Below are 16,799 nucleotides of genomic sequence, written 5' to 3' on the forward strand. Positions count from 1 at the left end.
CAGCCAGCTGGGGAACCAGAGCCCTTACAGGGAAAGACTTTGTCTTCCTTCAACAACATGCTCTGGAGCCAGATCGGAACAGGAGAGGAAGGGCTGTTTTTTAGGATGTGTTACATTATTGTCCTCTTGAAATAGGGAGAAATCTGACCCCACCCGCCTCCCACCCAAGGACTGCCGTCCTTCCTCAAGCAAATGGAAGTATGTTCTTAGGCCACACTAAACTGGGATTATCCTAAAAAACGGGTTGGGCTATTGGGCTATGCAGGCCCATGGCTCTGATCCAGGGCAGGATACTGGGTTAGATGGTCCCACTGATCTAAGACACCAATGGAAGTGGGATGAATCAAGAGCAAGACTGGAAATATTAACATACTGTATGTCAACACAGGATTAATCCAATTAAATCAGCTTTTGGAAATACCGTAAACAAATGCACAGAATGATTCAGATCCTGGACAAACAAACATGGATCCACACACACATTTAGATGCAAACATATACCTATCCATCTATATAAACCCATGTACTCAGTCCCACATATACACACATACCCTCGCTCTTAGCTAGTGCTTTTTGTTTGTCCATCTCCAAATGCTTTACAAAGAAGTTAATTACTGGTTTAGTTTAGGGAAACTGAGGCACACCACAGGGAAGTGACTTGCCCAAGATCACACAGCAGGCCAGTGGTCTAGAACCCAAGAGTCCTGAGTATTGGTCCAGTGCTTTAGGCACTATGCACACTGCCCTAAAAGCAACACAACTGGACAAATCCACCTTCTTCAACCAATTCAATGAGCTCTTATTGGTATAACAAGCTAGACAAGTGTTGCCTGCACAGACCCACAAACCTCTCTCTCTCACACACACACACAGAGACCCACAATGATCTCGCTCTCTCTCACACACACACACACCTGGAGACAGACCCACAAACCTCTCTCACACAAACACACACACACAGACCCACAATGATCTCACACACACACACACCCCCAGACCCGCACACAGACCCCACAGGCACACACTGCTCTAAGCACAGACCCTGCACGCAAACCTCCCCCTCACACGCATCCAGCCACTCAGAAAGAGACTTCCCCCAAAAGCCCACCCCCTCCCCCACAGAAAACACACACGCGAAAACTCCCTCCCCCCCGGATCCTCGGCCCCTTTGGTTCCTTCCACCCTGCCCCATTACCTCATTCCTCCGCCTGCGGGTGGTCTGTACCATTCCCTTCCCGGGGGGGAGAACAGGGGCTTTTTGTGCACAGAGAAAAGCCGCCCGCCCCCGCCCCATGGAGAACAATGCGCCCGGCCGCAGGGCAGTGTCAGGGGGGGATCCAGCGGCGCGGCGCTGGGCACGCGCCATCCTCCCCCTGCTGCCGGGGAGTTGGTACAGGCCGACGGCAGGGGGTGGGGGAGGGGAGAGTATATGTAGCGCCCGGGTGGGGGCGGGAGGCTCAGTCCAGCGGCGGCGGCAGCAGCGCGTGGAGGAGGACTCGGGGAGCAGTAGGGGCGATGGCTTCCAACGGTGAGGCGCGGGGGCGGTTACAGACACCCACGGGCGGCGGGCTGGCAGCGGGGGAGCCGTGCCAGGACCCCCCCACACACACACACACGTGCACTGGGGGCTCGGGACGGGATCAACCCCCTGATGGAGGGCAGAAGAGCCGGCCCTGTGGGGGCGGGGCTGAAGGTGCCGTGCGCCCCCCCCCCCCGTAGATGGGGGGTAAATGGCGCCATGGTAACGGCCACCGGGCGGGGCAAACCTCAGCCCCCCCCCCCCAGGCGGTGTATCCGCTGCAGCCGGGTCTGGGCTGCGGAAGGGGCGCGGGGGGGGACGCGGGAAGGTCCCGCAGGTTAGGGGTGAGCCCCGCCCTGGCTGCAGGAAGCGGGCCAATATCCCCCCTCCCCGGATAGTGGGGGGGCGGCCATTGACGTACCCCTGGGGGGGGGGGGCGGCAATGGAGCCTCTACTGCTCGCCTCGTGGTGGCCATGTTGTGCCTGCCCCGTCTTCTGCGCTTTGGGGGTCGGCACGTTCTTTTTGAACTACGCCACCCAGGCCTTTGGCCGCCATTTTGGGGGGGGTGAACCGCTTTCCTGTTGCGCGCGAGTCAACTGCGCCTGCGCGCCAGAGGAGGGCGGGAGCGCGTGGTTGGGGGAAGGGCGTTGCGCAGAGTAACGCGTGCTCGTATATGCGTCTGAGCGCCGACCGGAAAGCGGAAGGTGCGCATGCGCGGCAGAGACGAGAGACGTTGCATGCCGCCCTGGGCACGCGTGCGCAAGTTAGCGCATGCGTGGTACTCTTTTTTTTGCCGCAGTCTTCCATCCGGGTACTTCTCGCTCCGCCCCCTCCTGAAAGCGTTCGTCGCGCGGCGGGGTTCATTGGACCGTAACCGCCCAACCAACGGTCATCCCCCTCGCTCCCCCCCCCCCGTTTGCCTTTAAAAGGTTCAGCCAGCGCAGTGTGACCCACCAAATAACCCAATGGACTCCTGGTGCTTCCACCCACAGGGTTATTGTCTCCTTATGGCTCCCCTAGGGGGCAAATGCCCCCTCCCCTGCCACCCACAGCTGCCTGGGGCTGTAAATACCCCCACCCCATGTGCCGTAGGGGCAGGGAATAGCCCCCCAGTCCGTCTTGCCCCACTGTTGTGCTACCCTTGTCAGGGTGAATTGCCCCTGCTGATCCCACTGCCCGGCGGTTGAGTCAGGTCGGGTGAGGGCATTCCTGCCACACACACGTACAAGGGCTGGGACTGATGGCTGTAGCAGCCCCCTCATCCCCCTCCATGTCTAGTTGCCCCATGATGTCCCCTCTCAGGAGCTGAGCATTGGTTTGGGGTCTAATTTGTTCCTTTTCCTCTTTTGTATCTTGCAGATTACAGCCAGCCAGCCACCCAGAGGTAAATGTCCCCGCTTCTGTGTTACTGAAGTGGTGCAGTTTAGATTTGTGTTGCTATCTGGTGAGAAGGACGGCAGTGTTAGATACCCCTGCCCAGTTGTCAGTCAGCTTTGCAAAAGGAGGACAGTGCTGGCTCATCACGGGCATGTTGGGAGGATTCATCCTGGGAATCTTTTCCCTTCATCCCACTTCCGTTGGTGGCTTAGATCAGTTGGACCATCCAGCCCAGTAACCTGTGCTGGATTAGACCTATGGGCCCATCTAGCCTGGTATTCATTCTTACTCCCTGTGACCTGGATGGGATCAGTGGGCCTATCTACCCCAGGTTCTGTTTTCCAACAGTGACCAGCATTATCTGGATTAGAGAAGTCCCCCCCATCCCACCCCCAAAAGAACCCCACTACCCCAAAGAGTTAGTCATTAACTTGACCATAAAGGGAGCCTCCTCCTAGAATTTACCCCCTTGATTTGTAAGCTCTTTGGGGCAGAGACTCTACCTAGTACAATATTGCAAAGGTTCATGACAGACTGCTAGTTGGCAGGACTGGAAGCTTTTATATCCCTTGCAGCACTCCTGGGTACCCTTAAACTCTGGATATTTTTATTAAATCAGTTAATATTTGAACATGGCAAAAAGCTCTTCTCTACTTAATGTTCTGTAGATCAACTGACAAACCCATCAGTCCCTGCTATTAAATCTCTTGATTTGTGGCTGCTTCTGGCATTCATGGCTCCTAACATGCTGTCGTTGCTCCCAAATTACAACAAATACAGTGTCATGGCAATTTCCAGATCAGTCTGCCTAGGTGTATGGGACCTCTGAAAAACTCCCTCTAAACTGTTGCAGCCTTAACAATGGAGTCACTGTGTCCTATCTGGAATATCTAACCTGATGGATGTCTCTGATCATTCTCCCTCAGCTATGGGGCTTATCCAGCACCACCGGGACAGGGATACTCTCAGCAAACCAGCCAGCCCTACAGCCAGCAGAGCTACAGCGGTTATGGCCAGTCTGCAGACACCTCAGGATATGGACAAAACAGTTACAGTTCTTCCTATGGCCAGAATCAAAGCTGTAAGGAGATTTTCTCAATTTAAGCTAAAGTGAGGCAGGTTTTCACTGCCAGCAAGTTCCATCACTTTATCAGTGCAAAGCATTATTTCTCCTGTGACAGAGCCAAATATTTGCCCTTCAGTCTGTTCTGCAGATGGTCAATACCATCAAAGAATCCATTTGTTATGGCAGCTGTATTGCTGGTTCAGTCCCTACCCCAGCTGCTGTATCGCATCCCCAGAGGTACCTGCATTTCAGGGCTGATGGAGGGATTCCCTATATGTAGAGGTTTAGGGGGATACTTATTTCTTATCTAGTGCTCTAAATCAGTAAATCTCATGTAATTGTCCCTGTCTTACAAATGGGGAAACCAAGGCACAGGGCAGCAAGGAGACTACCTAGCAGGTTGTTGGCAGAGGTGGGAATAGAACTTGTCTCCCGAGTCATGGTCCAGTTCTTGACACACTGAGCAACGCTGCCGTCTCCACAGCTCCTATGGGAAATGAAGTGATATGCTGGTGCCTCTCAGTTGTTTCAGTCCAGTTCAGGTATAGGAGGGACCCAGCCTCACCATATTTTAAGGAGCTCTTCATTTTTTTGCTAGCTGGCTATAGCACTCAGTCAACACCCCCATCTTACGGAACAACTGGATATGGTAGCAGCCAGACTTCTCAGACCTCTTATGGGCAACCCTCGTCCTATCCTAGCTACTCCCAGCCACCGGCAGCCAGCTCGACAACTGGAAGGTACAGCTAAAGAGTCCTCGTCTTCCCATAGATCTCCCTGCATGTGTCCCTTCTCTTTCTAGCATCCTGTGTATGTGGATCTCAAAGCACTTTGCAGACTCTTCTACATTTAGCATCAGAACACCTACTGTGAAATTTTAATCTGTTTACAGGTTGTGGGGGAGGAGACTTGCCCAGGTCAGTCAGTGGCAGAGCTGTGTGTAGTCCCAGCTCTCCCCTGCCCTCCCTGCTCTAACCCACTAGCCCCTGTCCCCCTGTTCTAACCTGTTAGACCCCACTCCCCTCCCAGAGCTGGGGATGGAATCAAAGAATCAGTCTGGTGCTCTGTCCGTTAGACCACACTATCTCGGTGATCAAGGTATCCTACAAGCCAAATACCTGGTGGATTGAAAAGGCTTGATGTGTGTTTAAAGGGCAATGATCTTTTTTAATCTGTAGTTATGGAAGCAGCTCCCAAAGCACAAGCTATGGCCAGCCCCCAAGTGGAGGCTATGGCCAGCAATCCAGCTATAGCAGCCAACCACAGAGCTCCTATGGGCAGCAGCCTTCTTACAACCCTCCACAAAGCTACGGGCAGCAGAGCCAGTACAGCAGCAGTAGCAGCAGCGGAGGAGGCGGCGGGGGCAGCAGTGGATGTGAGTTGATCTTTATTGTACTCCATTTGTCATGGTTGAAAGCCTGGGAAACTTGGTCTAGGGGGAATCCAAATTCCATTGAGGAAGAATGGAAGTCACTACAGTTCTCAAAGGAGGATTATGCGTGTCTTAAAGCTGATACGTTACCCTTTTTTTAAGGTACATCCATGCAGGCATCTTAATTTTTAACCCCGTGAGTTTATTTCCTCTCCTTCTCAGCCTGTAGGCTTGGATATTAACTTGCTGTATAACCCTGCAATAGTCGGTAGTGGCTCTGGAAATACAACCCTGGAATATGAACTCCCAATGCTGCTCTAACCCACTGGACCCCACTTCTAGAGCTGTGGATGAACCCAGGAGTCTTAATTCCAATGTCCCTGCTCTTATCACTAAAATTGTCCTGTTTTTGTAACTTTGAGCATGTGTTCTCCTCTCCAGCCAGCAGCTATGGCCAGGACCAGTCATCCATGAGCGGTGGTGGTGGTGGCGGCAGCGGTGGTGGCGGCTACGGTAGCCAGGATCAGAGCAGCTACGGAGGTGGCCAGCAAGACCGTGGTGGCAGGGGCAGAGGAGGATATGGCCGGGGTGGCTTCGACCGTGGTGGAAGAGGCAGCCGTGGTGGTCGTGGAGGCATGGGGTAGGTGTCTAGATGCTTGTGGTGGGAGAGGGAGTGGGTTTAAATGTTACTGTCTCTAGCTCTGTCTGAAATTAACATGTTGGGGGAGGGTGTGTTGCATTATGTAGAAGTTCTTGTGTGCATGTGTGGAATGCCAATCATACTGTCTATGGTAAGGGAGTTGCAATGTTTTGCGGGGGCGAGGGTGGAGATTGAATGGCAATAAAAGCTTTTCCTGTATGTGAAGGGCAGACTCCCACTACTGTCTACCTTAAGAACCAATGTAGGTTCATATCTACAGTAGACAATTTATGCATGGGGGTAAAATACCCCACTGGTGGTTACTGTCAGAGTTGTCTGACATCAGATGTATGTCTTAACATAACATATCAAATGCACAGTGTGAATTCCAGGTGCTTGCTGAACTTTCATGTTACCCTGTGTAGGTATATGCTAAACGTTTATAACTATTACTATTCAAAGGGCCTATAAATCTCTCTACAGCAAAGGTTTATTTGCAATTTGTCTGGTGCTATAATCTGTTCACCAAGGCACCTTGGTCATGTTGGCAAGAAACAAGGGATGTAAGTCTCCTCAGTCAGAGGAGAAGTTGTCTTCTTTCCAACCTGGTTGCTTACAACCTCCGTAGCAAACTTGGTTAACTCTGTGGTCCATCCACACACTGGAGATATTCCATGGGTTAAAAGATGTATTTGGGCACCCACTTAGCAGCTTCAGCAGCTGTGATCACATTTATATACAACTTGCTTTTGGTTTATCTCACTATATACACACATAAAAGCAGTGTCTTAAACTGCCCTGGTCTAACAATCCTCCCCCAGCAGAGGGTTGCTCAGTGGTCTGTTAAAAAGAAATAAGTTGAGAAACAGATGCCAAATATTGATTGTGAACTCTGATCGGTAGTTTAAATTGTCTTTTTTAGAAAGGTGAGTATTAGGTTGGGGGGAAATCAAAGTATTGTTGATGTTACTTGTTATCTGCTGTTAACACTACATGTTATCTGTTAACAAACTCTGCGTTTTATGTGCTACAGGTATGAAAGTCAATGAACTTTATCAATTCTCGACCTTCCACATGTTAGCTAAGGGTGAGGAAGGGAGAGCTTTATGTTAGGTCCAGACTTAGTGGTCAATCAGTTTATTATGCTATGCTAGAGAACTTGGGTTGGCTTTTTTATATGCTTTCAAAGCAAATATCCTGTGTATCTATGTTTAGGTGGTATCAACACCGGGACTGGGGGGAATACACTGTACAAATAAGTTGTAACATGCAGTTCATGGATTCATACCCACACTAGGACTGCATCAAGGAGTCAGCATTGTCTCGAGTGCACATCACGACGACTGAAGTAATAGGAGAAGGTTGGAAGCCAGAGTTGCACTTCTATTAGATTTGTCCATTCCAATTTTACAAGACAAAGGGTGTATTTAAATAAATAAGCCTAAATATGCTGAGGGACAGAACAAAGTTGAAAGGAGCATTCTTTAGGCTTTCAGGAAGAACTGGAAAAAACAAGTGTTGGTCAGGATTTTAAGATCTGGTAGTTTTAGTGAACCTTTTAGCCATGGAAAAAGCTTCATTATCTTCTAACTTATCTCCTCAGCGGTGGTGAGCGTGGTGGCTTCAATAAGTTTGGTGGTAAGTCCAAAGAGTTCAAAACTTGAACCAAAAAAAGTATATATATATATATTTTCCAGAGACTTGTCTTTCATATGCAGAACCTTTATGCGTTAGGAAAAGCCACCATTTATCAGATATAACCTATGGGAGCACCCTCTGCAGCCCTCTATACCAAATGAGTTCTTGAGATACATACGGTGTCACTTATTTCTATGTCCACTGGGCTTCTACTTTGACCAAAGTTCTTGGTGCCAATACATCTTGGTTGAATGTTTTGCAACAAGACACACACAAAAAAGTGTGCTTTGGGGAAAGAAAACAAAAGTGCTACTTCCTAGAAGTGTCTGGTCTGTGTGTGGTTCCTTTTTTAAAAAACAAAACACACAAGAAACTTTAAGTGCTGGTGATTTTTGGAGTTAAAACATGGTAATGGAATTGCATGCAATCCTGAGGATAACAATGCAAAGAGTTTACATACCTTTTTATGGTTCCTGGTAAAGAAAATGGGGGAAGTCCCCAAAAACTGGAATGAATTTCTGGTCTTGTGTAAACTTCCCTTTGACTACATTACATGGTTTTGTAAGCTTATACCTTAAGAAAGATGGTTTATATTTAAACTTGTATCTTAAGAAGGAAAAAGGTATTTTTGCACTCAAACATACCAAACAAAATATATCTAAACACTTCAAGGAGAGTTCCCATGGGTTTGCTGAAAAGGGTTTGGCATGAATGATCTCTTGACCAGGTCAATTTAGTTTTAAGAGACCAGTGTTGGGCATATGCTTTTAGGTTCATTAAGATAATTATTGATCTGATATGGGTGTGATTAAAGGTATAATGGGTGAAATGTCTAAATATAGCAAAAATACTAATATAAATGGTTTGTATAGGTAAATAATGGTTTAAGTGAAATAAAGCTATATTTATGCAAGGTTAGTTCACTTTAAATGTGTGGCATGGGCTAATGCCACTATATCACTGCATAAATCTTAAAGCTGTTAACTGTGTGGTTATATACTGTGACGCTAACCAGGGTAGCAAGTGGTATGATGCTACAACCTGATCTTACTGAAAGATGTGAATGACAAAGGTGTATATAAACATGTGGACAGATCTTTGGGTAGCAGCTTAAATTGTATATGCAAAGGTCTCTATTTAAACAGACCTCGGAAGGTGATACTAAGCAGAATTAAACGTGTGTTATGAGGGCTTTTGTAGTTGACCCTCCACGTAGAGTTGGAAAGACGTTTTCTGTGTACAGTATGACATCTGAAAAGAGTTGTTACTGGTTTTGCAGCACTGTCTTCAAAGTACCTTAAGGTCTCTGACTTCGCAGTATTTTGCCTTTGGCTAAAGTAAAGTAAACATAGGCTCAACATCAGAGCACATGTACCAACACTGGCCTGCTGTCTTTAATGTGTTTAGTATGTGTGGGAGATTAGTCTGTTTCCACTGACTAACTAGATCTCTCCTTATTTTCATGTGCAAAAGGGCCCCGGGACCAAGGACCGCGCCATGATCCTGGTACGTGACTGTTCACAAAGAAGTGTGGGTTCGCAGCATCAGTTATCTCGTGTGTTGCGGCAGTGGCTTGTGTTAACTTAGGGGGATGATCTGAAGTTGATCTAAGACATAAGCATCATGCCCATTTCACAAAAAGAAAAGCTAATTTAGAGCAGCCTAAATGGTGAAAGTTTGCATTAAATTCTTGTGTAGCCTGTGTACCTACTAAGATGTGGTCTTGTTAAAGACACTGTTACGCAGCCATTGCTGTAGCATCTACAGTGGAGTAACTTTTTTCTCTTGATTGACCCTTGGGTATGAAATTGAGTGACACTCGCTTACTTTGCAGCTTCTGAACAGGATAACTCTGACAACAACACCATTTTCGTCCAGGGACTCGGTGAAAATGTCACCATTGAGTCGGTCGCTGACTACTTCAAGCAAATAGGAATCATTAAGGTACCAGCAGAGGGAACTAAATAGTCTGGGTTTGCAAGAGCAGCATAGCGAAACGGCACTTCTCTCGTCGTCCTGTACCCCCCTGCCCTTAATGTACAATCCAAGCACTCTTATTGTGGAAGGAGTTTGGTCTACTAGCTAAGAATAGGAGAGTCAGGACTCCTGTATTTCTGGTTCAGGGCAGGGGAATATCGTGGGATAGGGCAGGTGAGGTGGGAGCTCAGCACTCCTGCATTAGACTCCCAGTTTTGTCGTTATAGAACTGGGATATACACTTCTAATGTTCAAGGCTTTGTTCAAAGCTTTTTAACTATCTGGATGGAAGGTGCTCAGTAAGCAGTATACAGATATTACTGGTACCTTATATTTGGACTGGTGCGATGCCAGTGTGGATCTGACTGATACCAAGGTAGTCCCTGCTGTGACCATCTTGCAATCCTCGTGACTAAGGCTGTTTGTCATGGAAGTCAGGAATCCGCGACCTCCAGAGATCTTGGTGATATTCCATTCTCTGCTTTAGCCAAAGGACTGGAGCTGGCAGCCAGCAGGGCCCTGAGAGGGTTCCAGTGAGAAAGTGACAGCCTCCTCATGTCACTCTCTACATGGTCCAGGAACAGGCGACAGCCTCCTGGGGGGGCCCTCTTCAGGGCTCTGGTGACAGCCTCCCCCATCACGCAGAGGGATGGGGACACCTAGGACCTGCAGGTGTCCTGTTTTCGCTTTGGGAATTGTTTATTGCCTGTGACCTGTCCGTGACTTTTTAAGGAAAAATAACCATGACAAAATTTTAGCCTTACTCATGACTTAAGTGTTGATGGTTTTCAGAGAGCTTTATATGCAGATTTCACAAATAATCCCTAGGCTTAAAGCAATAGAATATTTCCATCCATTTTTCAGTCCACCCAACAAGGGAAGTGGATAGGGTACCCTTCAGCGGTAGGTTAATCTCCAGAAGCTAAACTCATGAGATGTACCCCTTGTTTGTGTTTCAGACAAACAAGAAAACTGGGCAGCCCATGATTAACCTGTACACAGACCGTGAGACCGGGAAGCTAAAGGGGGAAGCCACTGTGTCTTTTGATGATCCCCCATCTGCCAAGGCAGCCATCGATTGGTTTGATGGTAAGTTGCTTCCATCCAGCTGAGCCAAGCAGTTCCTGAAGAAGTAGCATAAATGGTGGAGCTGGGAACCAGGACTCTTGGGTTCTGTCCCTGGTTCAGGGATGGGAGTGGGATCTACTGGGTTAGAACAGGCAAGGAGTTGTTCTAATTTTAGTGATCTGTTCAGTCACTTCCTTTCTCAACCTTAGTTTTTTCTCTTTGTGAAATGGGGATGATACTTATGTCTTGCATAATACTTGGCTACTTCAGCACCTGATACTGCAGTCATTCGAGTCAAGGGCAGGGCTTCAGTTGACATCAGCATGAGTAGGATTCATTCCTCATGCTATGTCTTAAGGCTTGTCTACATTTGGAAGTGAATTCAAATTAAAAGTAGGAAGTGAATTTTAAGTACAGTAAGCGTTCCGGAATAGCTCCATGTGTGGACAAACCCTTAGCTGTAGTGCCCTGCTTTGATTCAGAGACCAAGGGGTTAGTGCCGCTGGTCAGGAATCCTAGTGTTCTTTCAGTGGAAAACAAGTTGCCTTGAAATTAGGGTTTTTCTTATGGGATTATTTCAGTTCTACTGGAATTTTGTTTTCCATTAGGGAAAATCAATTTTTAGTTGGCAGGACATCCACTGTTGTCAATATGACAATCTCAATCATGTGAATTGTAGTTCAAGTGCCTCTTGAGCTCATTCTTGGACTAGGCTTCTTGGCTAGACTACATCTCCCAATGTGGGACAAAATCAGATCTCCAAGTTTCCATCCTAGGATAGGAATTATTTATTTTAAAAATAAAAATTCAACCAGTTGTGGGTTAAAGTGGGGTGGGGAACATTGGTTTTGTGATGGTCCAAAAGGAATCATAAAGCTCTGTGTAAGGCGAAATTGACATATCTGGTTTCTTTCTTCCAATCAGGAAAGGAATTTTCCGGCAACCCCATCAAAGTCTCCTTTGCTACCCGGAGGGCGGACTTCAACCGTGGTGGTGGAAATGGACGGGGTGGCAGAGGCCGTGGAGGTATTTAGAAATGTTTGCTCCTGATGGGGATGGGTGCTCCAGCCCTATCGGGAGAGTGGCCTGTTTTTCAGGACCTGGACACAACCAGCCAAGTCTCAAAGCCATTTAACAGAGACTGAGCTAAGGCTTAGCCATATAGACTTTAAATATTTAATGAGGTCAAAGGTCAGCCCTGTTAAGTGTCGCCCTCCTCCTTGTCACGTTCTTACCTGTGGATTATAGGTACACAATACACCTATGGGTCAGCCATAATTTGTGTCCACTCTTCATTTGTGGCATAATCTTATCTGTGTCAGTGCATGCTGGGAAAATGTGCCTCAGCACAAGTGACCAGATGTGACACAACGTATGGGACAGTGCATTATGAGATCACTTGCTGCACAGAGTTGGCTGGCCAGTGGGTGACCACAGTTAGGGGGTGTGGCTGAGAGTGAAATAAGTCGTGATATGGTTGTAGGAAGTTAACCAAAGGCTGCTAGCACAAGATATGGCTGCTGAATCCAAGTCTCTGGTGCTGTTGTGGTTGAGCTGGGGAGTGTCCTGCACAAAGGATCAGTGCTTTGGGAGTTGTGGATGTGGACAGCTATGTCCCTTCCAGTGAGGCTGACCCCTTTGCTACCTCACTCCTTAATGCAGGGCCCATGGGTCGTGTTGGATTTGGTGGCGGAGGTGGAGGAGGCAGTGGCAACAGTGGCTCTAGCGGAGGTAACCGAGGTGGCTTCCCCAGTGGAGGCGGTGGCCAGCAACGTGCAGGGGACTGGAAGTGCCCTAACCCGTAAGTAGAGGCTCTGGCAAGCAGGGAAACCAAGTGTTAACTTTTGAGTTTACCTGATACTAATGCTTCTCAAACATTGCCTCTTCCAGAGCCTGTGAGAACATGAATTTCTCATGGCGTAATGAGTGCAACCAGTGCAAGGCACCAAAGCCAGAGGGGCCTGGAGGACCACATATGGGTAACTTAAACCATTCTGTTTCTCCTGCCCACCAGTAGGGGGCAGGCCTCATGGGTGGGTGAGATTGTGTATGCTCCAAATGCTATTGCCTTGGAGGTATTCTTGGCACCAATTTCACTCCTGTGCTTTTTTCCCTTCACAGGAGGAGGATTTGGGGAAGAGCGCCGTGGAGGCAGAGGTGGTTATGACCGTGGCGGCTTCCGAGGAGGCCGAGGCGGTGATCGGGGTGGCTTCCGAGGAGGCAGAGGTGGAGATCGGGGTGGTGGATTTGGGCCAGGAAAGATGGATAACAGGTAAAGCAGACAGCACGGAAAGGGCATGATGCTATAATCTCTGTCCTGGGGTTTACTCCTAGTTCTGTACAGCTGCAAGTGTGACTCAAGGCCTGGAAAAACCTGCCCTCTGGTGTGACGATCTCCACCTAGTCAGTTGATCCAAGAGAAGGTTAGGGGGTGGCTTGATCAGTCTACAGGCACACAATTCAGTGGGCTGGCAACTGAAGCCAGACAAATTCACACATGGAGTTTTTTTGTTTATATTGAGAAAGTAACCAACCATTGGCACAAAGGTGGTTGTGATAGATTCTCTGTCACTTGGGTCTTTAAATCAAGCCTGGTGCTTTTCTCAAATGTCTGCTGTAGCTCTGCCACTGATCATGGGCTGGATGCCAGCATCACTGGGTGAGATTCTGGCCTGTGTTTTACTGGATGGTCAGACTAGAGAATCATAATGATGGTCCCTTCTGACCTTAACATAGATGAATTGGGCAAGTCACTTCTCCTCTTAGATGTTGTGACATTATCCACATTTTATAAAACAGTTATTAACTCATTTGTTTATAAGGATCATTCAGCTGCTTGTGGGTGAAGCTTAAAATACTTCCCTTATTCTGTCCCGCACCTGTCCTAACCCTTCCTCTTTCTCTCCACAGGGGCGACCACAGACAAGACCGCCGTGACAGACCCTATTAAGACTGTACAAATTCCCAGACCATGTGACTTACACTTTTTTATTTTGTATGTCAGACTGTGCTGCAGACTGTGTAAAGCTCGTTCCATTTGTGTAAAACTTTGTATTGCCCTCTCAATTTTACCCAGTTTTTCCCCTGTATCTGGAAGAATCCCCTACAAAAAAAAAAAAAAAAAAAAAAAAAACATTGTTTTAGTTGCGCTGTGTAGGTTTTTGGGGCCAGGGCTTAGGGCAACTTCAGTTTACACCAGAAACCTGGGGATGCCCCAATGCTAGCCCTGGGTATTTAATATACATCAATGTATTATGCTACAAACAGTATTAACATGTAATTGAGCAGACATAAGTGGAGAAAGACATCTTGATCTGTGGTTGAAATGTCAAATTGTACATTAACATTTGAGTTCTCATCTTTATTACCTGAAGCACCATCATCCAGCATAGGAGTGGTCAGCTTAGTAGGGACATAGCGTGAGCCCTCCTATCAGTGTCTACATAGAAAGTTTGTTTGCTGGGATTTGGGTGGGGAGTAGAATGGATGGGAAACGATTTTTTCTGGGTTTGTGCTACCCCATGGAAAGTAGTAGCTGCAGAATTAGAAAGTATATTCTATAAAGATCTAATAAAATGTGTGCACGTATATATTCATGCAAACTACAAGGATATTGATCTACAAGAACTTGAATGTGTTAAATACAGGTATGTAGAAGTGCCACCGTGCAACAAATGTCTATATTGTTCATGCATAATTAGAACAATTAAATTCCAATAGATAAGCAAATTATGCACACACCTATGCAATCCTCTTGCAGACTAGAGAATTGCACAAGTGAAACACATGAGAAAGTTAGCTCGCAAAATTTTATCCCTTGGCCTAAGGTCCGAGAGGTTTTTTTCCGCTTGTTTGAGTGAATTTGGAGCAATAGTCTGCTATGGTGATGAGCCACACAACTAGGTGAACAAAAAGCATCCCTGTTTTTCTAGAATCAGTTCATAAGCTTCAACCCACACAGCAAGGATGTGACCAGAAGTCACATCTTATGTAGGGTGTTGCTCATACAGTCAAACAGTGGTGGTGTTGACTGCAGAGAAATGGGCATGGGTAAAAGGTGGACACATCTGTTGGACTGGTAAACTTCTCTTGAAGTGCTGTTGTAGAAAATTTCAAGGGAGCAAATTGTCCAGGTCAATCTAACTTATGGTTGGAGCTGCAGTGTGTACGAATGTAATAAACTTTTAACTTCTAAATATGCTCAATAAAAACAACCCCAGGTTATAAATGTGTATCACTGTTCAAATGTTTCTTGATTTTGGAGGCTTCATGGCTTTGTAAGCAGTGATAGTTCCTTGTGCTCAGCCGCAAGAAACAGCAGAATGGAAGGTGTAGGATGTAGTGAGATGTTACATGATTACAAATCCAGGTCAGGGATGTGAAACAACTGTAGAGGGGTGGTGTGAAGGAAAAGCCTTACCATGTGAACGTGTAAAAAGCTTCAACAAACTTTAGAGGTGTAATTCTAAAGGAAGGAGACTATGAAACTTGAGGCAGGAGAGCTCTCTAAACTTCATTGTACTAACATCCACTTGAGTGGAACCCATAGCAGCTGTTCTCACAAAATCAAGAAGAGGATGATGGACTGCTCTGGGAGTCTGGTCCTGTTATAAAAGCTTTTCATAGCCTAGTCAGTGCTTCTGGCAGAAATGTACGAGGTGAAAGCGTCACCTTGGTCTTAATGGAATAAGTTTGAAAAATATTTACTAGTACAGTTGAAGTGTGGGTCTCAGGCAGCAAGAGTTCAGAGCCAACTGCCCCAGCCTTCCAGTCTCTGTCTACCCATTTTAAACAAAAAAGTGGTTGTGAAACAAATTGCCTTGCTTCAAATGCTTTGAGGTAGGGCTGAGACATGCTAGAGCAGTGGTCCCCAAGCTTTTTGTGGCCAGTAGCACATTCATGTTTTCAGAAGAGTGGCAGGCACCAACAATTTTTCAAGGCTTATTTTGTATTTGTACATTAAATAATACAAAACATTTAATATAGCAATATATGAATCCAGAGAGAAGCCGTGAGGACAGAGAACACTGGCACCTGCAGCCTCCGGAGTTCTCTGTCGCATCAGGCATAGGGCAGTGGCTTGTCTCCCCTGCTGGGCACTAGGCGGGTGCACATAAATGCCCCGGTGGGCGCCATGTTGCAGACCAGTGTGCTACAGTGAGTGTGAGCTGAGACTCTTGCAATACATCAGTTGTGGCTCTGTTACCTGCCATAAACCACTTGTGATAGAGGATCAACAATGGTCTCTTTCCAGACTTATGCCATGGTGTGACTGGGGGGAGCTCAGCAGTAGTCTCTAGATGTGTCCATGAAGGAGAATGCACATAAGGTTCTACTTAGGCCATTTACTGTCACATGAATTACCTCATTTTTGGGAGTGATTTTTGCCTCTAATCCTTTGAACCCCAAGCAATTTTTTGGTGACAAATCTCAAAGTGTCCTAGACTGAAGTTTATAAATTTGTTTTTAAAAACCCAGCTATGTAAACAGTAATAAGTCATTAAGACAAGCTGGCATTCATCCAAGAGCTTTGAAGACACTCAAATTGCAGAACTACTAAGTGGGGCTAATCAAACATTTTTACTTGAGTGCTTGCACATGTCCATTCCACTGTGGCCCCAAGCTTAGTTGCTGGAAACTTCCCTTGGTGGTACCCATTGGCTTGGCTGTGGCACCGCCAGCTGATACCATGCTGCCTCAGTTCCTTCCTACTGCCCCAGACTACCAAATTTATGGCAGTGACAGCTTTTCTTGCTAGGCCAAGCTGGTGTCAGTGGTCTTCATTTTCCATTTGTTCATACTGTGTATAGTTAAATTGGCACTTCTCCATCAGTGAAGTTCTGTTTGCTGCCCGGGTCGAGGCATGCCTCAGTCGCAGGGCTTGAGTTGCCTAAAGTGCTTGGGTGAGGCTCACATTGATGATCCCTGTCAGATCCGCCATGAGTTGAAACCTTCAAAGGACTGGGAGGCCTCTGAGAGAAGGGAACCTCTGTTCCACGAGACAGCACCCGATCTGGATTCTGGAACCAAGCCCAGTACTGAGCTTCAGGATCTGCATCTGTGGGATCCCATTGGTGCAGAAGGAGAGGAAGCTGGTGCAGTTCACCTCCTCCTCCCTGGACAAGGCAGTGACCAGGCCGG

At 47.2% G+C, this 16,799-nt stretch overlaps 1 protein-coding gene across 1 annotated transcript; it reads left to right on the plus strand.

Annotated features, from left to right (window-relative positions):
* Positions 1-1,441: 1,441 nt before the first annotated feature.
* On the plus strand, positions 1,442-14,890 carry FUS (FUS RNA binding protein). The gene is made up of 15 exons (XM_032785032.2): positions 1,442-1,528; positions 2,880-2,904; positions 3,824-3,978; positions 4,562-4,703; positions 5,142-5,338; positions 5,777-5,975; positions 7,579-7,613; positions 9,087-9,119; positions 9,448-9,557; positions 10,550-10,679; positions 11,583-11,684; positions 12,321-12,459; positions 12,549-12,637; positions 12,780-12,930; positions 13,569-14,890. Exons 1-15 carry the CDS (start codon positions 1,516-1,518, stop codon positions 13,606-13,608), a joined length of 1,560 nt encoding a protein of 519 aa, XP_032640923.1. The 5' UTR covers positions 1,442-1,515; the 3' UTR covers positions 13,609-14,890.
* Positions 14,891-16,799: the final 1,909 nt, after the last annotated feature.

Source organism: Chelonoidis abingdonii, chromosome 4, assembly GCF_003597395.2.
Source record: "Chelonoidis abingdonii isolate Lonesome George chromosome 4, CheloAbing_2.0, whole genome shotgun sequence".
NCBI lineage: Eukaryota > Metazoa > Chordata > Testudines > Testudinidae > Chelonoidis > Chelonoidis abingdonii.

Coding starts and splice junctions, on each gene's coding strand:
- FUS (XM_032785032.2), top strand. Junction 12,638..12,779: donor GCCTGGAGGACCACATATGG/GTAACTTAAACC, acceptor TTCCCTTCACAG/GAGGAGGATTTGGGGAAGAG. Junction 12,931..13,568: donor CCAGGAAAGATGGATAACAG/GTAAAGCAGACA, acceptor TTCTCTCCACAG/GGGCGACCACAGACAAGACC.